Source organism: Mirounga angustirostris, unplaced genomic scaffold (genome assembly GCF_029215605.1).
Source record: "Mirounga angustirostris isolate CCGP_5_RB_7025 unplaced genomic scaffold, mMirAng1.0.hap1 SCAF_13, whole genome shotgun sequence".
NCBI classification, from domain to species: domain Eukaryota; kingdom Metazoa; phylum Chordata; class Mammalia; order Carnivora; family Phocidae; genus Mirounga; species Mirounga angustirostris.
The window spans coordinates 10097334-10122672 of NW_026991721.1; the positions used below are offsets into that span (position 1 = coordinate 10097334).

Sequence of the window (25339 nt, forward strand, 5' to 3'; positions counted from 1 at the left end):
CGGAGGCGGCTCGGTTCACTGGCCCTGGGGCTGCGGTGCGGGCTGCGTCGTCGCTTGCCTCCCAGAGAGTCCGTGATTCCATCCGCCTGGAGTCCTGGTAGCTGCCGCGCCGGGTGGCGAGAGGCGGGTCTCGGAGACCCCTGCGACCCACTGTGGTTCGGGGGTGAGAAAGCTCGGATGGGGAGTTCAGGGATCTGGGTTCGAGTGCTGGCTCCGCTGCTACCTCTCCGCGCTGTCGCTACCCTTCACTCGGCCTCAGCTTTCTCCTGTAGGCAATGGACGCTGTGGTCCGCGCCCTTCCTCCTACAGGTGTGGTGGTCCAGGCACGAAAGCGCTTCGGAAGTCGCAGTCAGCAGGCGGAGCCCCTGCCCTAATTGTCACCGAAGGTTAGCTAGGACCGACAGCCCTTCGTCCCCGCAGAAGAGTCGGGGATCGGGCTCCGGGTTCCTGGAACGGTTCTCCGGACACCTGAGCCCGACCGGGGCAGTCTGGAAGGGCGGGTCTGTAATCACTGTGGCGCTAAGCAGCGCCTTGCCTGTCTACCTCCCGACTGGAACTTAGGGGTCCTTACTCCTGAGCCCTGACTTTACAGAAGCCACGTTTGGACGTGAGGAGTCCTTGGAGCTGAGGGAAGCGAACCCGGGTTCCTGTACCAGCTCTGCCACTCAGCGTGGCCAAGTCGCTTTCCTTCTTTGGGTTCCAGTGATTTTGATCTGTAAGAGAAGAGTGTAGGACTTGAACCTGAAGTCTGATTCTCAGGATTTCCAAAATCCCCACCATTCATCCTGGAAGCCGGGCAACCAATTGACTTTCTGTTCCTTCATCTATTAGTAGTTCTAAATTATAAAAGTAATATTATAAGAGTTTGGAATAGAGCCTTTTCCTAAGATCAAGGGCTGAATGGAAGCTTACCCATTTCTTACACGGGGGCCTGACCTCTTTTACTGCAGCCAGGGAGAATCGTTTTTTGTCAAGGGACTGAGGAGAGTATTAGGTTGGAGAGTACATTTCTTAGATCATGGTGGATAGAGTAAGACACACCGCCTGCATGGTTTTTGCATTTTTAAAAGATTAACAGAAATGAAAAGGATAATATTTTCTGATTTGTACAAATGATCTGAACCTGAAGTTTCAGTGTCCATAAATAAAGTTTTTTGGGAACATGGCTGTGTTCGTTTGTGAAGGTACTGTCTATGACTGCTTTTGCGCTACATCAGAAGAGTTGATGACAGAGTTGGGAGAGAGACTATGGCCTGCAAAGCCTAAAATATTTTCCATTCCGGCCCTTATGGAAGGGCATGCTGACTTCTGCCTTAGCATGGGGCTCTACAAAGTGCGGGCGGAATCAAAGACCCAACAATGGTGAACACATCCTGAAATCATAGCACAACCTACTTTCTTGGAATAAATGATAGAATATTCTCGGTGTTAGGGTTGCAATTTCACTGCATTCTTCTTTTTTCTTCTGCACTTTGCGTAGAGGTAGGGTCATCTGTGTACTGTGAGCAGTATAACATCACAGCCCGTTGTCAGAAAAGTGTCCCCATCGTGAACTCTTAAGTCTGTCCCAGAGCAGTAATCCAGGACCTCTTTGAGAAGGGTGGACACAGCCCTTTTGGATGATACTTACTTTTGTTTTTTCTTCTCCAAAGGGAAAGGAAGTCATGAAAGATAATTGTCTGGTGGATGGAGCCTGCTGACCAAGTGCTTCATGCCGACTTCACCGGGGGGGTGACTGAACATCTGGTGACCTGAAACTTTCTCTGCTCTTCCGGGGCCTATGGGGACACCTCTGAGGCTGGGTGGCAAATCTCTGAGCTTAGTAGTTGAGTGATGAAACTTCTAGGAAGATGGTGGCATTATTTTCCCCTGGCCTTACGGAAGCTTGTTTTTCCCCCAGCCCCTCGGATCTTCCTTTCTCAGTGATTACTGCCAACTCGGGTCACATTGTGAGAGTTCAGTGTCTGTTTCTGGTTAGGTGGACACAAGCCGTGGAAAGAATTGGTACGGCCTAGTATCAGGGCCACCGAGAGGCCTGGGCTGCCATGAAGGCCACGAGCTTCAGGCTGTAGTTTGTAGGTAGGATGAACTGCTGTGACAACACCAAGAAAAGGAGAGTACTTTGCTCTCACAATGTCCTTACGGACATTTTCTCACTTGCCCTTTCGACAACCTGTGGTCAAGGAAAAAACAGGAGCCTTGAAGCCAAACAGACAAGGCTTTGAAACTTCCTGAAACTTACTGGGTCCTAATGCTGGTATTTAATCTTCCTGAGCCTTGGTTTCCTCGTCTATAAGATGGGGATGATAACTGCTCATGGGAGCAAATGGGATCATAATGTTCATGGGTTCTAGTCGGGTGTCTCCTCATAGCTGCTCTTTAGTATATTCTTATTACCATGCCTTTCTTTCAGATGAGACGACCGAGTCCTACAAATGCTAAATGATTTGCTCAAGGTGCCCCACTTCATAAGAATTGGAGCCTCGGCCACCACTCTGTCAGCTTGTCACTAAGTCTAAAGGTGAGGAATCAAGTGTTTTATCGCCATGGGAGTTCTCGGCTGTTTCAGGGACTTCCTTTTCTCTCTGTTAGCTGGTTCAGATTGAGGGATCTCAACTGCAGGATGCCACAGTGTCCCCTCCTTGGTGTGAGTCCGCGGGACAGGGTGACAGCCTTGAGAGTTGGGCCCGTGCTGCCTACACGCTCCCTGAAAGCAGAGGTGGTCCCGTGGCTTTGTGTGTGTGCCTGCCAGCCCTCACGCCCAGCTGCCTGGTTTGTAAGACCAGCTGCTCAGGGCCCTAGACATTTGTCTGAAACCAGAGTTGGTTTCTGAGTTTATCAAGGACATGGAGAAATCTCAAAATAAACTCTTGCTTTCTAGACCATGAGTTCTTGCTTCCTCTTTTCTCTTCTGAACTTTCCTCAGAGGAAGAGAAAGCAGAAGTCTCAGGCCTAGAGACATCTGAGGGCTGCTGTCCAATTCAAGGTGTGGCGTGTGGGGACCCCAGAATGAAGGTCTGATCTTACTTCCTCAGTGGGAGGATTAGCCACACAGAGTTCACCGTCTGGCGAAGAACTTTCCTGTAGAAGTGGGAGATCATAGGACTTCCTCTCAGCTGGCCTAATAGTGTGTTGGCTCCTTGCAGATGATAATTTTGCCTCCTTCTGGTAGAACTGAGGGCCTAGGCATTTGTGTGATCTAGCCTGGATTTGGATTCCTGTCCCTTTTTTGTGGGGTACGGTGGGGTGGATTCTTTACCTTTTGGTTCTATGAAGGGAGGCTAACCCCAGGGCTTTGGGCTGAGAGCCTTGATGTCCAGCCCCTCTCCAGAGCCGGCCCCAGCACTGTGTGCTGCCAGGTACTGGGGTGGGGCCATCCTTAGTGTCCACAATCAGGGATCAGGCCTGCCCAGCGCTCCAGGTCTCATGGGGCGGTGCCCAGGCTGGTGGCAGGAGAACTAAATTGAAGAGTGTCCACCCTTCCAGCAAGAGCGAGCTCGGTGTTACTCCTGTAGCAGGTAGGTGGGGTGCACTCAAGCCCGCAGAGCCAGCAGGGACGTGTGACTTCTGCTTCTTCCAGGAGCGCCTGCTCAGAATGGCTGTGGGATGGTTCTACTTGTCCTTCTACGCACTGTGTTTCCTGGGCTTGATGTGCATCATCCTCACCATCTGTTGGATGCAGCTATGGCATGGTGGCTTTGCCTGGGATGGCACCATTCTCATGTTCAACTATCACCCAGTGCTCATGGTTGTGGGCTTAGTGGTACTCTACAGTGCTGGTGAGTACGCGGTCATGGCAGACATACCATCACCCAGAGCTGGCTGGGGCAGAGCTCTGCCTACCCGGGGCTGGCCTTTGTCACTGTTGGGTTTGGGGCTCTGGGAGTGGGGTAGGTCGGGCTGTCTCTGGGCCCAGGTGTCATTTGCAGGAAGAAGTAGTGAGAATGGGGGCGTCTGAGGAGGGTAGCTTTACAGATACTCTAGGGCAGGGATTGACAGACTTTGTCTGTAAAAGGCCAGATGGCAAAGGCTTTACAGGCCATATGACCTGTGTTGCAACTGCTCATCTCTGTTATTGTATTGTGAGTAGCCATAGATAACCCCAGAACATGTTCGTGGCTGTGTTCCAATAAAACTTTGCTTACAAAAACATGTGGCAGGCTGGATTTGGCCCGTGAGCTGTAGTTTGCCAACTTCTGCTTTAGGGAGCAGGAGATTGAAGCCTCTCATGCCCTAGTCAGGTCCTTCCACGAGGAAGCTGCTTACTCCCGCCAGACCCAGCTTTGCCCCATGCATTCAGAGCTGGGCTCCGGGGCCCAGGGGAGCCTCATTTCCCCGCTTGTAAAATGGAAACGATGATAACGTCGATCACAGTAGTGTGGGGGAGTACGAGGGGAAGAGGCCGGGCCCTGGGATGTTCTCTTCTGCAGCCTCGCTGGTGTACCGCCTGCCGCGGTCCTGGGTGGGGCCCAAGCTGCCATGGAAGATTGGCCACGCGGCCCTGCACCTGCTGGCCTTCATCCTGACCGTGCTGGGGATGGTCGCCGTCTTTCAGTTCCACCACCACTCCAAGGTCGCCAAACTCTACTCCCTGCACAGCTGGCTGGGCATTGTCACTGTCTTCCTTTTTGCCTGCCAGGTGCGTGCTCTCGCTTGGGTTCCTGCTGCTGGCTGGCGGCCGTGGGCTCTGGTTGGGGCTTCCCTTGCACCCACACCACATACTCCCTCTGCTCACCGCCTGGAGACGGCCCCGTAGGGCACACCCCATAGCGTCGGCAGCTTAAATGGTCGTAGGAGACTGCCGGTTCCCACACTCGTCTGTTCCTTCTCTTACCTGTCACGCTGCCCCTCTGTCGTCCTGGAGCACGCTGAGCTGACTCGATCACAGCACATGCCACGCCGACTCTAGGTCATCTTTTCCACCTTCCCCATTCCCACCTTTCTTTGAACCAGAAGCAATTCTGAAAGCGGTCTCCGCATTCTGAGGTCAGCCCCGTACAAGTGAGGAGTTTCATGGGCCAGGACTGGAAGGAAGCAGAGACCTACAAGGATGGCTGGGCTTTCAGGAGACTGGGCTTGTAGCTAAGCATTTCATGGAACATTCTGGTTTGGCTAAGAAAGCGACCATAGTGCGGAAGCTAGGGGTGGCACCTGGTGGGAGGTGTGAGCTGGGAAAGAAGGGTGAGGGACCATTGCAGGGTAGGAAGTCCCAGTGGGGCAGGATGGCCTGCTGCACCTCTGGGCCCAGCACAGGGCAGTCAGGTCCTTCCTCCCTGTGTCCACAGTGGTTCCTGGGCTTTGCCGTCTTCCTGCTGCCCTGGGCATCTGTGTGGCTGCGCAGCCTCCTTAAACCCATCCACCTCTTCTTTGGCGTCATCATCCTCTCTCTGTCCATCGCGTCTGTCATTTCCGGCATTAATGAGAAGCTTTTCTTCAGTTTGTGAGTGGGATGGGGCCCCCAACTCTGACATGGAGGGGAAGGCATAGGGTCTTCAGAAGATGTACCCTGTGATCATAGGACTTAGCCAAGGGAGGGGAGCCTTTGGGGTTGGGATTGTTCCTGATCTGGAAGGTCCTGGAGTCTTTAGGTTGAGATTGGTAAATTGGTCAGCAAACATTTATCTACCATCAAACTGACTTCGTACCTACTGTGTGTCAGAAACTCTTCTAAGCACCTTAAATTTAATCCTTTAATCATTTTACAACATAGATACTGTTGTCATTGCCATTGCCATTTACAAATAAGGGAACTGAGGCACAGAGAGGTTAACTAACTTACCTAAGGGCACACAGCCAGTAAGCGGCAGAGCTGGGGTTTGGGTTAAGATTACAGCCTGCATGCCTAACCACTACCGTCCCCCATTCTTTTAAGACAGGGGGGTGGGTAGTGAAAGCAAATAAGGTACGAGGTCAGACTGGGGTTTAAGTCTTGGCTATGCCATTAACTAGTTACTAGTTCTCTGACTCTGGGCAAGCTCACCTGCCTCTCTGAGCTTCAGTTCCCTCAGAGGTAGAAAGCAGTCTGTAGATATTTGCATGGTGGTAGGGACTTAGTATGTTAACGTTCCAGGTCATAGATGGTCCTTGGAAGCTTTTCTCACCATCTGCTAATGGTGTTGGGCAAAAACAGGTGGAAAGTCTCTCAAGGGCCCATACTGTTTTGTCATCTTCAGGAACAATGCCACCCAGCCATATTCCAGTCTGCCCAGTGAGGCTATCTTTGCCAACAGCCTTGGGATGCTGGTGGTGATCTTCGGGCTCCTGGTGCTCTACATCCTCCTGGTTTCATCTTGGAAACGCCCAGAGCCAGGGATCCTGACTGAAGGACAGGTATGGGGTCCTGGTCTCCGCTTCCAGGTTGGGGTAGGGCCAGGTTTCGAGAGGGGTCGCCCAGGAAAGTCTTGGGCCTTGCCAGGAAGACCACTCAGTGGCGTGGTGGGAAACCAAGTAGCTTGAAGGTGGGGTTAGGTTGGCTGATGGGGAGCACTGGTATCAAAGTAGCGTACCCCAGCCGTTGTGGCAAATGCAGCTGCTCAGGCTCAGGGGCTCTGGGGGCCTGTCTCTTGGGAGAGGACTGGTCTTTATGCCCCTCCCCAACTTCCTGTGGTTTCACGAGGGGAAAGTGTGGCCTTCTCTCCCCCAAGGATGGGCTTGGGCATGCTGAAAGGGTGTTGTAATTTCTACTCTTCCAGCCTTGGGGCTAGTCTTGTGGGGCGGGAGCTTACCTAATGGGCGCTTACCGAAGGGGTGAGTGCTTAGAGTGGGTTTTGCCTGTTCTTGGCCACTCAGGTGCCTGAAGGATGCGGTGAGATGGGGTGTCTATCAGGCCGAGGGGCTCTGGGGCATCCCTGAAAGCCGTGGTGGCTTGGGCGGGGACCGCTCTGCAGGTTGGGGGTCTATCTGAACAGCTCAGGCCCGGGGGGCCCCTGCACGTTAGGGGCTATTCTGATGTGAGGCTGTTAACCGCCGTGCCTCTGCCTGTCTTTCCAGCCCCTGTTGCGTGATGGGGAGTGAGCCAGGAGCAGGTGGAGGTGCTTCCCCTCAGCAGCTCTGCTCTGCCTGGGGCTCCTGTCTGGTTTCAGCAACACTTGCCCCGGGCTCCTTGCCCAGACGTCTTCTGGCCTCCATGCGGGGCCTGCTCCCTCCGCCAGTGCTGCCCGCCCGCTTTGCTTGGTGGCTTCGGCTTCCGTGCTCCTTCCTGGCCTCAACTTCTCGGTCTTCATTTACATATGCCCCCCCTGGCCCCACCACAGCTGCTCCTGCTGCCCCCGCTCTGCGTGTGAAGTCAAGCTGACTTCCCCTCTAGAGCCCTAAGGATGTGGTAGAAAATCTCGACGGCGCGGATGAGCCCGGACTCAAGTGCAGTCCGCATGTGAGAAGTGAGGGAGGCGGCGGCGTCCAGCAGCTTTCCCTTAAAGGCCTGCATTTCCTTTGGGCCGCCCCCACCGTGGGGTGGGCATCATCTGCCGTTACCTCCAGCCAGCCCAGCCACACGTGAGCCTGGGCACGCACATCTTGAGGTGACGGAAGGAGAGCGGGGAGAACGGCAGCAGAGCGGCGGAGGGGCTAACTGCCCCTTGCCACTCTGTTTCACGTCCGCCTGCATTGGGACCGTGCGGCTCCCCTCTGCTGCTACAGCCCTGGCCTATGTCCTGGCCTCGCCCCGTGACATGCACCCCCGTCACAGTCAGGCAACCCGACGAACCCTGGCAGCCTGCTCCCCCAACTGTCCCGGGAGGGCTGAGCGCCAGGGGGGCCTCAGGCTTCCTAAGCTGCCGCTCCCCGGATCAGGGCTTCTCTGTCTGTCCCCGGGCAGGCCGGCAGAACCCCCGCCCAGCTGATTTTCACTCTCCAGCTCAGCGTGAAACAAGCCAGAGTTGTGGTGCATGGTGCCCGGCAGATCCCTGGGGCCACGACCACCTCCCGAGGTGCTCCCTGCTGAGTGGCAGGCTGCGTCATTTCCCCCTCGGGCGACTTGCGTGGCCCAATCCAGTCTCCCGTTACACAAGAGGGTGAGCAGCTGCTCGCCTCCCGAGGAGAAGCTGGGGTTGGGGTGCCGGGGTTCTTGCTCCTCTCTTCCGAGATGGCGCTGTGGCTTTTCCCGCCCTGCCAGGCCCCCGGCTCCGTACTGCTGTCCTTAGTGACAAGCAGCAGGCCACCGGGCCTTGGCTGCACTGACTGTGGCAGGTGGAGACGAGGCTGACTGTCCACCACACCGTGACGTGGCCCGCTGGCGGGCCTGTGACGGGACTTCCTGAGGGGATGGAGCGTTTGAAGCCACCGGGATGACTGCCAGACACCTCAGTCAGCGTGACCAGCGCCCCCCCTTTCCACGTGGGAGGCCTGTAACCTGAAGCTTGATTTCCGATTATCATGTGTTTAAGAATCAAAGCCTTCTCTACTGTACTGACATTGTGGTTAAATGAGCTCTGAGAAACTTATTAAAGCCTCTGGACAGTTCTGACCCTCAGCCCTGGGAGCAGAAATCCAAAAGGCACCAAAGATCCCATGATTGTCCTCCTGGAATCGTATGTGACTCGTGGTCTGTGTGGACGTCCTTAAAAAGGAAGAGCTTTTGAGTACTGGGTTATCTCACAAGGAAGGAGATGTTTCCTGTTTTATAATCCAGAACTCAAAAAGGATAAGGGACTTGGTCACTGGTGACTGAGGTCCCTCAGCCAGGAAGTGGTAGAGTCGGGATCCACAGGCCAGATGTTTATGTCAGTCTCCTTCCCAGCTTCTGGGTATGTGCATCCTGTGCACACTGATAGCCATACCTAGCGATCCGGGACCCATGGTGCACACCCACGGGGGACAGGGGACCCTGGATAGAGAGGCCCAGGGATGGAGGGGGCCTGCAGCCAAGTTTGGGCAAACTTGTGATGGAGAGCCCCCTTCCCAAGGTGACCAGCTGTGGACACCTCCTGGCGGTGGAGCAGACGACCCAGAAGGAGTTGGGGACGGTGATGATAGTGACTCTCAGTGAATAAGCACCTGGCCTGTACCGGGGGCTTTACCTTCATCAGTTTATTTCAGCGCTCATCCATGTCCCCATGAGACGGGTACAGTTCTGGTTTTACAGGTCCCAAAAGGCTAAATAGTAGACCTGAGTTTACGTAGCTGGTTGGAAGCAGAATGAGGATTTAGTGTGGTCTGAGTCCATGCCGGTGCCTTTTACCGCGCCCCTGCACCAAGGATGGGCCAGGCGTGTGTCGTGCACCGGACTCCACAGCCCCTTCCTGCTTGCCCACTCACCGTCAGTGTTGCTCTCGAGAGACCTGGGGTTTGGCTTGGGTGCAGTTTCTGTTCAACCACCGAGCTTTAGAATGTGGTGATTTCTTCCAGTGTCCCATTTGATTCCCGAAGAATATGTGAATTCTGTTTAAGTTTAGTGTGGAGAAAAACACACCTATCGGGTGTGGTGTGTGTACTGGAAAACAGGAATGGGGAAACAGCCCAGCGGCGCAGACCCTGCCCTTGGGTCTCAGGTGGTAGGGGATGGGTCATGATCATTTTCAACCCGGGGCTGAGGCCTTGTGCCTGGGGCATTAGTGGGCCCACTGGTTCACACACCTGGAAAAAGGTCCCTCAGCAGAAGCAGGAGCTCTTGCTTCTATGTGGTTTTTTATTCGCTTGCTTTTCTACACTCACTCAATGCCAGAAGGCCTTCCACAAAGAGCCTTAAAACTGAATCAGCATGGCCAGTTCAAGGCCATATTGCCACCCAAGGAAAATGCCTATCGTGGAGGCCCGGAGGTGGCTGGGGGCAGAGGGGGTGACCCCCAAATTCCACCTCCGTGAAGAGGGGAAAGGCAGGGCCAAAGTGGTACACGACCCACTCGGCCTGCCGTTCCTGTAGGAATTCTGGAGGCTGGTAGAGGTTCCCTGCTGAACTCAGGACAAGGCCCTGGGGGCCAGCGGTGAGGGAGGATAACAGTTGGAAGACAGGAGGAAGCGACAGTGGTCACCTCTGCACAGCAGTGAGAGAGGCACCGAGGCCCAGGAGGCCCTCACACGCCCTGGCCCTGCAAGGCCTCCAGGATGGCGCGGAGGACGGCTGCGGCTGCCACTGCCCCAGGGTCTGGCTGGTCCAGCCGCGCAGAGCTGATGTAACTGGCTCTTCCAGCTCCAGCTTCCATGTTCTTGGTGGCCTCGGCTGCAGCTTCTGCGCTCTGAGTGGTGGGAGCGTGAGGGCAGGTTCAAGGACAAGCCAGTAGGCCTCCTTCCTCCCATGGGCCCTACACCCTCCTGTCCCAGCCCTACCAGCACCCTAAGTACTGTCACCAGGGTGGAGAGATCACCTCTCGCCTACCTCTAGCAGGGCAAGAGGCTACCATCTACTGAGGGCTTGCTATGTCCTCAACGCCCTGGGGCGCCACGTACCTCAAGCCTCACAGCAACCCTCTGAGACGGGTAATGCTCTCCGTGTTTGGAGGAGGAAACAGGTACAGGAAAGGTATCAACTTGCTCACTCACCTGGACTGCTTTGGTCAAAACTTGCAACAGATTGGCCCCTGGGCTCTTCCAGGCTTGGAGCTCCTGTCCTGCTGCCCACAGGGAATCCAGCTGGACAAGGTGAGGGAAAGGGGAGTAAGGACAGGCGCTGCCACTGAGGGTGGCCCTCAAGGCTTCTATACTGCAAAGAGGGAAGGGCTGGGCTGAATACACACCATGGTCCTGTCCCCTGGAGCAGCCTTCCCGTACCTGGCAGGGAAATAGGATGAGTAAGACTCCCTGCAGGGACTCACTGTGGGGGTGGGGACAGGGCCTGGCTGGGAGCAGGTGACACCATCCACTGCGCCCAGTACCCCCCTTGGTCTAAGGCATGGGGCTCTGCAGGGCTCACTTCTGCATGGCCTCCAGGCCGGCATCCATGGCAGCACACCAGGCTGGTAGGTCGGTCTTGGCCTTGAGTGGCTGGGCCGCTGCAGTCAGGAACAGGCCGTAAAGCTGGGGAGGACCAGAACGCTGAGCACATGGGGCTGGCCAGGGCCTCGGCCAGTCCGGGACCCCTCTGGGTCAGCCCTTTGGTCCCAGGGGCTGCTGGCACTCACCGCCCCAGATGAGCCTCCCATTTTCTCCAGAAGCAAGAGGGACAGTTTAGAGAGTAGCTGGGCAGGGCTGGCAGGGGGTGGGCCCTCCTTCAGCCACCCCTGGATGGCTGCAGGCAGAGAAAAATGATGAACTCAGAGACCCTCCCTCCCATCCGCTCACGCCCCAACCTCACCGCCAAGTGGAAGGCATGGCCCCTGGCAGAGGCCGAGGGAACCAACCTAGGAGATTGCCAAAGCTCCCCTTCTACATCCCGGGTGTGGTCTGGGGAGAGGTGGGAAACAGGGACTGGCAGGAACCTTGGCCATCACCCAGAAGCTGGGGCGTGCCCCAGACACCCTCAACCTGACCTTCCATGCCTCGCTTCCCGGCTTCATTTCTCCTCCTCAGCCCCGCGCACCGTCACCCTCTATCTCTTCCTGATAGTCCCTGTTGACGGTGTGCCTCCCCCACCCGAACATAAGCCACGAGCCGTGAGGGCAGGGAGTCTGATCTGCTTTGCTCACTGTTGTATTCAGAGCAGCAAGATCAGTGCCAGGCCCGGGGTAGCCCTGATTCTTGACAGAACTATGCTGGATAATTAAGAGCTTTTCATCAGTCTCCGTTAAGCTGAGAAAAACAAGGACAATTGTAGGAGTTTCCCTTGAACCTAAAGTTATTATTCACTGTAAAACATTACTTTTTGAGTCACCTGGCTGGCTCAGAACATGTGACTCTTGATTTTGGGGTACATACATACACACCTACGTAAATACGTATTTTTTTTTTTAAAAAAATTACATTTGGGGCGCCTGGGTGGTGCAGTTGGTTGAGCGTCCGACTTGGTTTCAGATCAGGGCATGATCTGAGGGTCGTGGGATGGGGCTCTGTGCCGGGCTCCACACTTGGTGTGGAGTCTGGGTTTCTCTCCCCCTCTGCCCCTTCCCCCTCACTCTCTCTCAAAATAAAAAAACATTAAAAAGATTACATTTTATTTTGTAATAACAACCCTTCTACATTTGTAGTGTTAGGAGAGCCTTTTCTTAGGAAAAAGGAGAAAGGGGTGCCAGGTTCTGTGAATGATCTCTCTTGGCAAAATAAATGTTGGCCATTCCACGCGAACACTCGCCATGCTTTTGAAGTTGTTCCGGTTCACGAAATGCCAAAATCTCAGAACCCATGTTCTACACCAGCCCTCTCTGGACCCCAGAGGGACCCTGCACCCACCTCTGGCAGCGCGGCTGTGGGTGGTGCCACAGTCCCCGTCACCGGCAGCACGGTCCAGGGCATTCAGATGCTCCTCCAGGCCCAGAAGGGTGGTGCACACCTGCTCCAGCACGAGGACCACCCGCTCCGAGGTCAAACCTGGAGATGGAGGACAGCGGTGCAGAGGCCCACCCAGCCTTCCCACAACCCACCCTGACCAGTGTGGAAGGTGTGGGTACAAGAGCCCCCGCCTACCCTGCACCCTTCAGAGAACAGGGCAAAGCCCCGGGCCACCTTTGCCAACAGCAGGGCTTGGTACCTCCTGCAACAGTGGAAACGGGGGCCTCCAGAGGCTCAGCAGGGGCGGCCCGGCTCCGCTTCCGCCCAGTCACAGAGACCTTGGCCACGTTAGGCCAGGCTGACGCGGTGGTTTCAGCATCTAGGGACAGCAGGATGACTCGTAGACATGGGTCAGCCAGTCAGGGATCAAGTGGGACCTGGACTCCCCACCTGGCTCCCACCATATCAACAAGCAAGTACCGAATGCCTACTGTATACAAGGGAAGCATGGAGGGTCCCTGGGGAGGATCCTAATACCAACTCCTCAAGTGAGAGCTGAAGGCTAGAGTGTCTCTACAGAGGGTGTCTCTACAGAGGTGATGGTCAGCCCTGATGGGGTGTTGTCTCCAAGTGCCCTGTGGCTCCTTCTGGCCACAAGGAGGCCTGGCTTGGATGACCGCAGCTTCCAGGTCTCACCGATCAGTTTCAGGAGAGGCTCATCCACCAGCAGAAGAGTGAGAGAGATGCCGGGCATCTCCAGGGCTGTCATGAAGGTGCCCACCAAGGCACGGGCAATCTTCACCCCGCGGTCCTCTGCAATACCAGAGCATGGAAGTCCATGAGGTAAGGAGCGGAGGATGGGCACTTATCCTCAGAGCATCAGAGAAAGAAACAGGAAGAGGAAAACAAGGACTTTGGAAGCTAGGACCCTGAGGTTAGTAGGGAGATGGCCAGATTCCCTCCCACCATCCCTCAAGGATGCCCCGAATTACCACATTCCCTGGAGGTGCCCCCTCTACAGGGAAGATGGGTAATTACAAGTCTCCTTTTCTGAGTTCTCACTGGGTGCCAGGCCCTGTGCTAAGTGTGACACGTATGTTTAATCTCATGTAATCCTCATGACAACCCTAAAAGGCAGGAACTACTGTTGCCCCTTCTTCACAGACAAGAAGAGAGGCTCAAGGCACCCAGCAATCAGCTGGTTCAGTGATGGTTTGACTTGGGCTTGTCTGCCCCCACAGCCCCCGCTCAGGGCCATCTCAAGACTCCATCGTGGCTGCTTTTCTTCTGTCCAGCTTCAGAGAGCTGCAGGGAAAGGAGCCCCAGGGCTTGGGGAGGCCCCCTTCTGGTGCGGGGCTCACCTAGAGTGCGGACAGCAGCGTCGGCTATGATGCCCAGTTCCAGGAATGACAAGCCACCAAGGTTGTTGACCATCAGCACCACTGAGGAGCCTGTGGACAGACACAACACCAGCGTGAGACTCTCCAGGCCCCTGCCCAGCGTAGGACAGAAGGCTGGGAGACAGCGTGACAGCCCCTCACCGGACTGCACAGGCACCCGGGACACGCTGGAGGAGGCCGTCATGTGGTCCAACATGAGCGTCACAATCTCATTGGCGCTTGCCATCTGTCAGAGCGAGAGCCAGCATGAGCTGTGCTGGACGGCCTTGGTCCTAGACTACCCGGGGCCAGGGAGTCCACTTACCTTTATCCGGCGCACGCCAGCTTCCCCGTGGATCCCTGTGGACAGATTTGGTCACTGCTGACCCACTCAGGGCCTGGGGACTCACTCATCATGTTTTCCTCAAGGATTTACGAAGCGCTCAGCACTAGCTAGGCGCTGTGGATGTGAGGGGTGTGGGGGATGATGGACAGAATAAAGAAAAATACACAGTCTCCACTCTCTGGGAGCTTATGGCTGGGTGCTGGAGACAACCAGAGCCTTAACTACTTAACTTCTAACTAGTTAAGTAGCTTCAACTAGAGGCAATCACAGCCAAGGCTACCTGAGGTCTCTGCCCATCACTTTGGAAGCATGGGGGGGGAGGAAGAAGGGAGCTGGGTAGCCTCTGAACCGCCTCTGAAGGAAGGGCTGCATTTTGGCAGGGGCCCAAGGGCCCAGGAAGGGCGTGAGCAAAGGCAAGCAGGTAGGTGGGGCACAGAGCCCCTGTGGCCAGAGCCCTGGGTACGGACGGCAAAGCGGGTAGAGATCAGACAGGCTGGGCCAGAAGGGCCTCAAGTGCCCACTTAAAAATACTAATATTGGGGCGCCTGGCTGGCTCAGTCAGAAGAACATGTGACTCTTAATCTCAAAGGGTGTGAGTTTGAGCCCCATATTGGGTGTACAGATTACTTAAATACATAAACTTAAAAAAAACAGAAAGCCTAGAAAAAATACTAAGACCACTTTGGCACCAGCTCCCAGGGCATAAGATGCGGGCAAAACCCAGGGCGCAGGCAGGCCCAGGACAGGAGGTGGCCCCAAACTTACCCAGGCCCAGCTCTACCTCATCCGGTGAGAGCTCAAAGGTGGGTCTGGAGCCAGGGACGCTGCAGGAGGACAAGCTCACTCCCAGGGTCCCTACGGGAAGTGAGGTGTGGAAAGGGTGACTGTTCTGTTCTTGGCGTCAGGCTTCGGGGGCCCTGGCCACTGCAGCCTCTTCACTGAGCCAGGATGCCACATTCATCACCTCCGTGGTGAAGGAGAAACCCAGCCTGGGGACCCCACGCTACCAGTCCCTAGGAACTCCCCCAGGGAGACCTTCCCCCAGCCCCTGGGGAATCACCTGGAAAGTCCTATGCAGCCACAAGGAACCTGTGCCTAGTCAGTCCCAAGGTCAGCCTCAACCTCCCGCCTTCCCCTTCCAAATCCCTGGGCCAGCACTCACCCATGGCCTTGGCAACCGCGCTCACCCGATTTGTGATTTCCTCCAGCCCCATACCTGCCTCAGCCAGGGCACCTGCCACCTGCACCCACAGATAAGAGGAAGGAGTCAGTGTACGGCTCGCGGGGAGGAGACAGGCTGGGCCTGAGTTTCTAGTTGGGAAGAAGGCATCTCGGTACTGCCACATCAGCCTAGCCCACCATATTTAGGGCAGAACAGCGCACCTTCTGTGTTCAAAGGGCACTTGCCTGGAATCTTCAAGAACCCCAATCTGTGGGAGCCAGAAGGGACTTTACAAATGGAGAAACGGGCCCAAAGAAGGGAGGTGACTAGTCCAATGTCACATAGCTAGTTGGGGGCCAGTTTCCTGATTACTAGCCTAGAGCTGGTTCTCCATGGCATATACACTGTGGCTGTCCTTCCCTACTCACACACCCACCTACCGTTTGCCAAGCATTTAGTGTGTGCTAAAAAGAAAAAAGGTGACGGAGTGACAGTCCCTACCTTGGAGGACTCTGAATCTGGGGTGGCGCTGGGGAAACAGACACACACAAACTGAACACTAAATGTGAGGTGGTCCATCACAACAGCATGCCATGTGAGCACGGAGGAGGGAAGCCTCTGCACAGGAGGGACATCGGTGGTGGGCCCTTGCAGAATCGTAGGAGTTAGCCAGGCCCAAGCGGGGCTGGACAAGAAAGGATTTTCATAGCCTTAGATGAAGCACCAGCAATGCCCCAGAAGGAAGCCGCAGCCCAGGCATGCAGTGAACTGGTGTTAATGGAGCCTAAGAGACACGACGGGAAATGAACTTAGGAAGTTGGGGAGCAGGGGCAAGAGTGTGGTGGGCGCCTGACCAAGGAGCCTAGATTGACTCTTGGAACCCTAGAAAGCTTTCAGCAGGCAAACAACCTGGTCAGGTACACATTTTTGAAAGGTATCTCTGGGGCAGCATGGGGAACATATTGGAGGGGGAGGCAGGAAGCAAGTGGGGAGCCCCGTGAGGAGCAGCTGCGGCTGGGTGGGCATGAGCACATGGGCACTGAACCAAGGCTGGGACAGGAAGGGCAGGGCTCTGAGAGGCACGTGCATTGTAGAGGCAATTCGGGAGTTGGATCACGAGGACAGGGCAACTGGCTGGGTGTGGGGGAAGTAGAGGGAAGGGTCTGGGAAAACGCTTAGATTCTGGGCTTAGGGAGTTGAGGGGATGGTGGGCCTTCCTGGATCAGGGAGTCCTGGGGAAGGAGTGGCTTCCTGGGGCGGGGGGCATGGGCTGGCTGGAAAGGTCCAGGTCCCCGGTGCTGCCTGGAAAGAGAAGGCTAGGAAGGGGGGCGCCGGCCAGCCAGTGTCCCGGGTGGGAAATCTCACCTTGTGTATGAGCACTGTGCCGCAGAGTCCCCGCCTGCCCGCCTTCTTCAGGACTGTGAAAGCACTGTCGTCCCCAATGACCACCATCTCCACAGGGATGCCTTCAGCCCGGGCCTGCTCTCGGGCCAGCCCGAAGTTGAGCCGATCCCCAGTGTAGTTCTTCACGATGAGGAGGGTCCCCACTGCAGGAACAGCCAGCAGGGCCCCATCAGCGCTTGCCCTCCCCACAGCAGCCCCTCCCGCCTGCCAGGATTACCTGTGCCTGCCTGGGCCACTGCCCTGATGGCTGCCAGGATGCTGCCCACCGCCGGGGAGGTGAACACGGCCCCCGCGATGACCCCCGTCAGCATCCCCTTCCCTATGAAACCTGGAGACGGAGCAGATACTGGCTTGGGACCCGTGTCTGCAGTCCCCGGGGCCTTCCCACGTTGCTGGGCTTCATGGTTTGGTGAGCCCCGCGGTGGGCTTGGTGCTGAAAGAGCACCTGGGTCGCCCTCCACAGACCTTTCCTCGGGAGCAGTCTCCTTGGAGAGGCCTTCCCTGACCTCCCAACGGAGGCAGTCATCACCCCATCCCCAGCGACTCCCTGTTCCTTTTCCCCGCTCTCATCTTTGCTACTTCACTTAACATGCTCTGGAACACTCTCTTTCACTTATGCATTTACCTGGTTATGGTCTCCCCAAAGGAGAACAGAAGCTCTGTGAGGGCAGGCACCTTGTCTTTCTGGTTCACCGTTATATCCCTCGTGCCCCAAACGGTGCCAGATGACGACAGGTGCTCATGAAGGGTGCTTAGTGGATGGATGGATTTGCCGAGGGGGACAGGAAAGGAACAGAGGATACAAAGCCTGGTCCCCGCCCCCGCCAGGAGTTCTTGAGGAAAGCTCACATGCCTGGTACTGAGCAGGAAACAATCCAGGGCTGTCTGTGATGTATGTGGAAATGTGGGGTAGGAATTCAGAAGAGGGATACTACTCTAGGTTAGAAAAGTCAGGAAGGCTTCATGGAGGAGGGGAAGGGCTCAGGGGCCTGGAAAGCCAGGATTCACAAAATCACTGACTCTCAGAGCTGGAAGGGCCCGAGAGATCATTTGGCCCAACCTTGTGTTTTTAAAGATGTAGAGACTGAGGCCCAGAGAAAGACCATGACTGGTCCCAGATGATAGCCTGAGGGACTGAGACAGCGGGAACCAGGGCCTGACCTCCTAGCAGCACCAAGGATCTCCCAGGAGCCCCCATCCACTGTGCCCAGCACCTGCCCCCCTACCTCTGTCCCAGACTACTCACCGGCATGGGCAGGCTCATGGCCAGAGCCCCCACCCGACAGCAGCGCCACCCGGCCCTTGAGGCTGTCCAGGTCAGAACGGAGAGCCACGCGGTGGCCGTGCAGGAGCTGCAGGTTGGGGTTGCAGGCCACCAGACCAGCCAAGGCTTCGTCGGCACAGCCCGCCACCGTGTTCACCAGCTTTTTGGAGGTCTGCAAGATAGGAGCCGGGAGGAAGTTCCAGGCGTGGCTGGCAGGGACACTCCCATCCTGCCCAGCCACACCGCTATGGTTGAGCCCCCTTAGCCATAAGGACTCCAGGGAAACTCCAGGGACATGGCAGTACCTTGAATTGGGCATGACTTTCTCAAGCGGAGGTTTCTGTGAGTTCTCTTAATTTGGGATTAATTGATTAAGAGCAAAATTTATGAAGTGTTTTGGACTACGGCTTAAATTTATCTGGAAGAAGGGCTTCAGTATAGACCAAAGAAGGGAACTGGAGTCCTGAGTCTAGAAAAATTTAATAAAATTAGGGCCCAACAGCCTTCTTCTGTCAAAGGAGAAGAAGCCCCAGCTGAGGCTCCTGTGCCAAGAGAAGGTACGAGACAGGCCCCACACTCCTTTGCTATTCCAACGGGGCCTCTGGTGCCAGACAAACATTTCCTGAGCCTCTCAGTGTGCCCAGTGCTGGTCCAGACAGAATGCTGGTCCTGCCCTTGATGGAAACAGAGAGATCATCTCCACATGCTGTGTGAAGTGCTACACGAGAGGAATGGGCTTGTACCACCTCCTCGGTGGATCCTGGGAGTCTTCGGGAAGGAGAAGCAGGAGTTAGGGAAGTAAAGGGCGTGAGGGGCATGGGGGAAGGCAAAAAGGACGAGGATATTCCAGGCAGAAGGAGAGTATACATCAGGGTCTGGAGGTGTGAAATCATTCGGTGGCCGGGCCAGGAAGCAAGTTAGAATGACCTGAGCAACCAGTGACCACCAGGAAGAGGTGGGCAGGTCCTCACAAGCGGCAAGTGGAACCTGGCCATGGGAAACCTCTGGTGGGAGGGTCTCGGGCAGCTGGCCTGAGGGTAGAGCTGAGTTGACATGGGGTGCAGGCAGAAGTAGACAGCGTGGGGGCTAGAGTGGCAAAGGCTTTGGGTTCTGCGGTCATGGTTACAAGCTCTTGGGCTCAAATCCCTGTCTGCCTCTCACCAGCTGTGATAACTCAGGGAGGACACCTTGTTGTTCTGACCTTTGTCCTACTCAGCAAATCGGGGACTTACTAAACTAGAGTAAAATATACCTGCTGTAGATTAAAAACTGAATAAAAGGCAGTTACTCCCTTTTTCAAGCAGGTTCTGAAAAGGTGCTGCTAGCTGAACGAGGTGTGCAGACCAGGCTGGAACTTCTGCCTCTGTCACAGAGAGAGAGAGACTGGAGCCCAGTAAGGACCCAGAAGGCAGGCTCCTAGCGCCGCCTGGTGGCCCTGGGCAGCTGCAGCTGAGCCAGGTCCTGTCAAGGGGCATTTCCCGGAGGCTCCTACCCCAAACCTGCAGGCACCTGGTTCCCTTGAGCAAATTCTGGCCTTTCCTGGGCCTGGCAGGAGCCAAAGCCAAGCCACCTGCTCTGGGTTAAGGAGAGCAGTCCAGGTCAGCAGGAAGCAAGCGGAATGGTAACTCTGTTATTACTGGCTCTGTTCCCAAGTAGTGACTGAGAGCCAGGCCCAGGGTCTAAGCGCTTTTTGAGCATGTTTCACTCAATATTCCCAATAACCCCGTGGAGGAAAGATTAGCCTGGAGAGGAAACTGAGGCATAGTTCAATGACTTTGCCCAAGGTCACACAGCCAGCAAGTATCCAGGTTGGCCTGGCTCCAAAGATGGTTCCATTTTAGCCTTATCATGCTGCTTTCCCCAGGGGCTTAAGGGAGGCTGAGACTGCTAGAGGTCTTGCCCTAGTAAGGGCATGGGCTTGTGGCTCTCAGAGCCCTCCGGGGACTGGAATATGCAGAGAAACTGTGAGTTGGTCTCAACCTGAAGCCCAGCCTCCAGCGCCACCACCCTCCAAGAATGTATCCCCCCCCACCACCCCTGACAGTCCTTCTGAACCAGAGCCATAGGAGGGCTCGGCGACCAGTGCCAAACCTGGTTCTCAGTAGCCTAAGAGGATGAAAAGGAAAGGAAGTTGATCAGGCACTGAGTGAGGCCCCCAGGATTCTGGTCTGATTAACGCGTTGCAGCCACTTGGAGGCTGGGCCTTAATCTGCCTCACACTGCAGATGAGAAGGCAAAAAAAGCTCAGAGAGATCAAGTCTCTTGTAAGAAGGTCTCTGGTTGGTGACAGGCTGAAATTGGAACCCAGGTCTGTCCAAGGCCTGCTTTGGTTCAGATCTAGTTCTAGAGTGGGCCTGGAGCGATGCTCCCAGGGGCATGCTGAGCCTCCCACAGTGCAGATCCCACCTCTGGGACCAGCCCACACTTGTCCTAGGCTCAGGAACAGGCATCAGATCCCTCATGGCTCCTGGTACAGTGCCTATTACAGAGTAGGTAATTAATAATTGTGCCAATCTAAATGTATGACCGAGACCAGGGCCAGATGGGCCCTGCAGGGACTCAGGAGCTGCAGCCCCGGGCCTGGCTGGGACCAGCTGGGAAATGGAGGGAAGCAGGGATTCTGCCCTGAGAGGGACGATGACGCTGTCTCTTAACCTCTCTGAACCTCAGGAGGCAGCAGCGTCTCTTCGTCAAGGTGTAAGGAACTCCAGCACACCTAGGGCTGGCACCCCCACTGCTCCAAGACCACAGTGTCCTTCCCCTACCCTGGCCCTCGTGGGACTCACCATGGTGGGGAGGCTCTGAAGCACGCTGAGTTCACACCTTCGCACTGAGGCACTGGAGGACGGGCAACCCTGTGGGTGCTACGGGGATCTAAGCACAATGAACGTGGCAGCAGCACCTGCAGAAGGAGGGGAACAGTATGGGCTGCTGGAGGCACTGGCAGCCTACTGGCACAATCACGCTTCCAGGGTCCTGGTAATGAGGGAGCTGCCCCAGACTTTGATTCAAGTCCAAACTCTAGTACGTGCACTGGGGATGGAGAAGAGCATGGGGACTGACCAAGGTTCACACCTGCACCTGGCTGCCAGAAGACAGATCGATCCATGTTGGGCTGCCTCTATGCCCAGGAACAGCACCCCAACTCATCACCAACGGGCAGTTACCCACCGAGTAACTTCATCTCTTACGTGGGCACCATGTGCAGTGAATTAGTTTATGAAGATCTTCACACACTTGGTCTTGGCACTGCACCAGGAAGGAGGCAGCTGAATCTCTGACCCCATTTTACTTCTGGGGACCACACTCAGAGAGCTCTAGTGCCTCGTCCAAGGTCACACTGGTAAGAGCCAGAACTCAAACCCACACCTAGTCTTTCTACAAAGCCTGTGTTCTTTCTAGCGGTAATTCAGTACCCCCAAAGTCAGGCAGAGTCCTTGGTGTGGGAGATCACACAGGTAAACTACAATGACATTTTAGCTCCCCACAGTTCAGCCTTGTTCAGAGGTCTTTTGGGGTCGTCCAGGGTCCTATGCTGGGTCTGCAAGAGAAAGAATCCACACCAGGGTCCCTGCCTAGCTCTGCCTCTGACTTACTGGGGGATCCTAGGTAAACAAATTCCCTGGAACCTCAGCTTCCTCATCTGTAAAGTGGGGTCGCCTTCTCTGTGGCATTCTGAAGGTACTCTCAGCCACGTGGTTCCCCCTTACTCCTAGCAAAGCCTCTCTGGTGTGGAGTGGCTTGGAAATTGCGGGGCTGACTGCTTTCCTGGGCCTTTAAGGGTCTCATCCAGGAAATTCTGATATTGTGTTTGATGGTCAGAATTTGCACAGCAACAGGGGCACGAATAATGCTGGGTAAGTGGCCCAGTGGGTCCTTCAAAACCTGAAAAATAGAACAGTTTATAATGGGAGAGGCGAGCCTCCTGGTGTCCTTCGAGGTGAGGTGGGGTGATCAATCATTCTAGGGTCAGGTGAGGGTACCGGCTGAGTTTGGATGAACTGGGGGTGCTAAGGAGAGGGAGGTCCGGACCTCGGTTCTAGTCTGGGAGGTGCACAAATTGCTGTCAGGCCCCTCCCCCTCTAGACCTCTGCAGTACTTCCGGTTCCAAAAGGGAGAGCAGCCCCGAGAGCTCCCGGAGCAATGGCAGGGGGAGAGGACAGGGTCTGTGGACGGGCGAAGGGCGCGGACCGGGGCTGAGGGCGGCGGGTCGGCTCCGAGAGCGGAGGGGGTGTCCGCGCACCTCCCCCACCCGCTCACGCCCTCACCAGCCACCTCCGTAGTCGCTGCCGCTTCACAACGACCCCCGACGGCACGCCCTCATCCGGGTACTCCGGGCTCTGGCGGTAAGAGACGGGGCGGGGCCTCTGGAGGGCGGGGCCTCCTTTGGTTGGCCGCCTAGGGCGCCGTGAGTCCTCCAAGAGGCCAGGAGAGGCCGTCCCGTGATGCCTCGCGCCCCGGCCGCTCTGGCCTGCAACGTGTCTCTGGGGCGGAGGCAGCGGCAGTGGAGTTCGCCGCGCGCGGGTGGGGGCCCCTGTCTCTTCGCCTGTGTCCATTTCCCTATCGTTGCGCTCGGGTGCCGACGGGCTGTCCCAGACCTCGACATGTCGTACAACTACGTGGTAACGGCACAGAAGCCCACCGCCGTGAACGGCTGCGTAACCGGTGAGGCTGCCAGGGCAGGAGACCCCGCGAGGGAGGGAGCTGGGGGGAACCGAGGCCTAGGGAGGCCCGCGGCCCCTGGGGCGGCCGGGCGGGACCGAGTCCCGGGAATGGGAGGTGCTGGCGGCCGACGGAGCTCCCCCCAGCCCACGACTTTAAAAAGAAGCTGTCTTCAGCACGCGCCTTTTGGGGAGCAAAAGCTACGCTCGAGGGTCCCCTTTCGTCCTGGGAGGTCACTTGGCCTCGGGGACAGGGGCGGGCCCACTGGGGCAGAGAGCGATGTGTGAGTTGATTGTGCGGTGGTGCTTGGGCCCCCAGATTGGCCTCGTGTGGTTAGGGGAAGGGGCCGTGGTGATGGCGACTTGGAGGGTCAGAATTTTCTTGGGGGAGAGCCTGGGAGGTGCAGGAGGTGGAGGGATGTGAGGAATGCACGCACTCACCCAAAGGAGAGGAGTTCTCTTTGCCCGGGGCTGTTGTTTACTCGAGGGAGCTGCTGGAGAAGAGGGTTCGGGTGGCCCAGCCCAGTGCTGGGTTTGCCTTGTTGACTGCAAGGATTACAAAGGACACAGATGTCCAGAACCCGGGAATAAGCATCATGATCCACATGTTCTCAGCAGAACATGAAGACCTCAAATTTGTATGTTTATGTAAATACTGATCATGATTCCAAAACAAAACTCTGTTGTTTGTAGAGTGGGAAGCTCTGAAGGAGTGTGGACCAGGGTATTGGTAGACTGCGGGGAAGGCAAGAGATGTGGACAAAGCAGTGTTTTCATATAAAGCTCTGAGAATTTGCATTTGTTCTGCTCTGTTTGGTCAAGATTTTGTGAAAATTTAGATAAGGACTGAATGGAGATGTACACTTTTTCTAGCGTCCCTTAATTAGATCTAAGTCAGCCACTGCAGTAGGAAAAGTCAAATTTGAGGGCACAGAGCCATCTGAAAGATTTTCACAGTCATTGTCAGTTGAAGGACATGCTGCTCTTAGGCCCAGTCCACTCTTCTTAGTCTGATTAGGGAAGTAGCTTTCTTGAATGTATGAAGTGAGACTCTTTGAGGTGCTGGATTTGGCGAGAAGTTAAGTGAATGGAGGGAGCCAGAGAAATATGTGAAGTAAATGAGAATTCTGGAGGCATTTAAGTAGAAGTGATAGGATTATTTAGGTACTGCTCTGGCTTCAAAAGTTAGAGGATCTGTTCCTTTCAGGACACTTTACTTCAGCTGAAGACTTGAACCTGTTGATTGCCAAAAACACGAGATTAGAGATCTATGTGGTCACTGCTGAGGGGCTTCGGCCCGTCAAAGAGGTGGGCATGTATGGGAAGATTGCAGTCATGGAGCTTTTCAGGCCCAAGGTAAGTGCTCTGGGTTGGGCCCAGCAACGAGAACTTAGATGGTTTTACGTTGTTTTACACTTTTGCTTGGGGTGGGTGGAGTGAGGTTTAGGAGAGAAAATCTTTTTCTTTTGAATGGCGGGCTTCAATTTATATATATATATATATATATACGTATATATTTAAGATTTTATTTATTTGTCAGAGATAGAGAGGGAACGCACAAGCAGAGGGAGAAGCAGGCTCCCCGCTAAGCAGGGAGCCAGATGCGGGACTCCATCCCAGGACCCTGGGATCCTGACCTGAGCCAAAGGCAGATGCTTAACCAACTAAGCCACTGAGGCTTCCCTCAATTTATATTCTTGAACAAGGTTCCTAGAAGTAGAAGAGAGTCACTAGGAAAAAATTGATTAAGTTGACTTCTTTAGAAGGGGAAATTAAAGCAGTTTGAAATGTGGGTCACCATACTGATTCAGAGTAGGCTCTAGGTTAGGGCAGTCCTGGCTTTATTCCTTCTTAATTTTAACTTCGGGTATCACCTAACTTTTCAGAGCCTTATTTGCCTGTCCAAATGGGGATCGCAGTATAAAATCTCTGGGTTATTAAGAAGATGAAATGTTTAATAACATAGGAGCTATTAAATCATAGCAAACATTTGGTGTTAACAGTTATCATAGTATTATCATTATTGTAATTCAGATGTTTTCATCCATATTGTTTCATTATATTTTAATTGAATCTGACAAGAACACAGTGGATTCAAAATTTTAATTGTAACCCTTTGAACAAAATATTCACTCTTTGGGGGACTCTGTTAATAAGTAGGTAAGACTTTGTAGATCCATTTTAGCTTGCATTGTTAATCATGTTTTTTTCTCCCTTCAAATAGTTGGGAGATGTTTAGAGGAGGCATTACATTCATCTTTCAGAATTTGAATGGAATGAGTGAGATTAGCTTGAGATGGAAATAGACAAGACATTATTGTAGGTAGGGCAAAGAGATGTACAATCATCAAAGTGCAGACTAGATGTTTACCAGCTTCAGTTCTGGCCTTTTGCACACACCCTTAGGGTGTATGCATCTGATGTGTGTTACCTACTCACTATGGATTTTTCTCTTCAGGGAGAAAAGAAAGTTCTTAAGGAATTTAGCATCCTTAAAGAAAAATGCTTAGAGGCTGGATAGTATTCTTGTTTCAAAAAGAACTTCTTTTGATGGTATTATGTTGGTTTCCAGGGCGAGAGCAAGGACCTACTGTTTATCCTGACAGCTAAATACAATGCCTGCATCCTGGAGTATAAGCAGAGTGGCGAGAGCATTGATATCATAACACGAGCCCATGGCAATGTCCAGGTGAGGTGGTTGCTTCAGGCTGATGAGAGTTTTTTGGATAGAGCTGTCATGACTTGATAAAGAAAATTGAACTGCTGGGGGCTCTCTCTGTGATCAGAGAAACAGGGAGAAAACACTAAGGGTTTAAGCTTTTATGA

At 54.7% G+C, this 25339-nt stretch overlaps 3 protein-coding genes across 9 annotated transcripts in view; 2 read left to right on the forward strand and 1 right to left on the reverse strand.

Moving 5' to 3' along the window:
• LOC123857094 (lysosomal membrane ascorbate-dependent ferrireductase CYB561A3) lies at positions 1–9105 on the forward strand. 2 transcript variants are annotated; one of them, XM_054511887.2, is made up of 8 exons: positions 1–163; positions 1653–1746; positions 2414–2521; positions 3581–3779; positions 4431–4639; positions 5286–5440; positions 6174–6330; positions 6991–9105. In XM_054511887.2, exons 4-8 carry the CDS (start codon positions 3596–3598, stop codon positions 7012–7014), a joined length of 729 nt encoding a protein of 242 aa, XP_054367862.1. In that variant the 5' UTR covers positions 1–163; positions 1653–1746; positions 2414–2521; positions 3581–3595; the 3' UTR covers positions 7015–9105. The 2 variants fall into 2 exon arrangements, with proteins under 2 accessions (XP_054367862.1, XP_054367863.1); XM_054511888.2 differs by lacking the exon at positions 1653–1746.
• A 500-nt stretch (positions 9106–9605) lies between these two features.
• On the reverse strand, positions 9606–23046 carry TKFC (triokinase and FMN cyclase). 6 transcript variants are annotated; one of them, XM_054511884.2, is made up of 19 exons: positions 22121–22193; positions 20928–21101; positions 20639–20754; positions 17835–18024; positions 16806–16916; positions 16550–16731; positions 15185–15263; positions 14788–14877; positions 14002–14036; positions 13839–13923; positions 13659–13748; positions 12994–13110; positions 12557–12676; positions 12259–12396; positions 11055–11161; positions 10847–10950; positions 10671–10704; positions 10477–10566; positions 9606–10172 (listed from the first exon to the last, which is right to left on the reverse strand). In XM_054511884.2, exons 3-19 carry the CDS (start codon positions 20639–20641, stop codon positions 10011–10013), a joined length of 1737 nt encoding a protein of 578 aa, XP_054367859.1. In that variant the 5' UTR covers positions 20642–20754; positions 20928–21101; positions 22121–22193; the 3' UTR covers positions 9606–10010. The 6 variants fall into 6 exon arrangements, with proteins under 6 accessions (XP_054367859.1, XP_054367860.1, XP_045749509.1 ...); XM_054511885.2 differs by lacking the exons at positions 20928–21101; positions 22121–22193 and adding an exon at positions 22955–23046; XM_045893553.3 differs by lacking the exon at positions 20928–21101 and having other exon boundaries at positions 22121–22214.
• DDB1 (damage specific DNA binding protein 1) overlaps positions 22298–25339 on the forward strand; it is a 30246-nt gene continuing 27204 nt past the window's right edge. The window contains exons 1-3 of the mRNA XM_045893572.3: positions 22298–22517; positions 23721–23869; positions 25086–25202. Of these exons, the coding sequence (XP_045749528.2) occupies positions 22298–22517; positions 23721–23869; positions 25086–25202 (486 nt within the window). The remainder of the gene's footprint in view (positions 22518–23720; positions 23870–25085; positions 25203–25339) is intronic.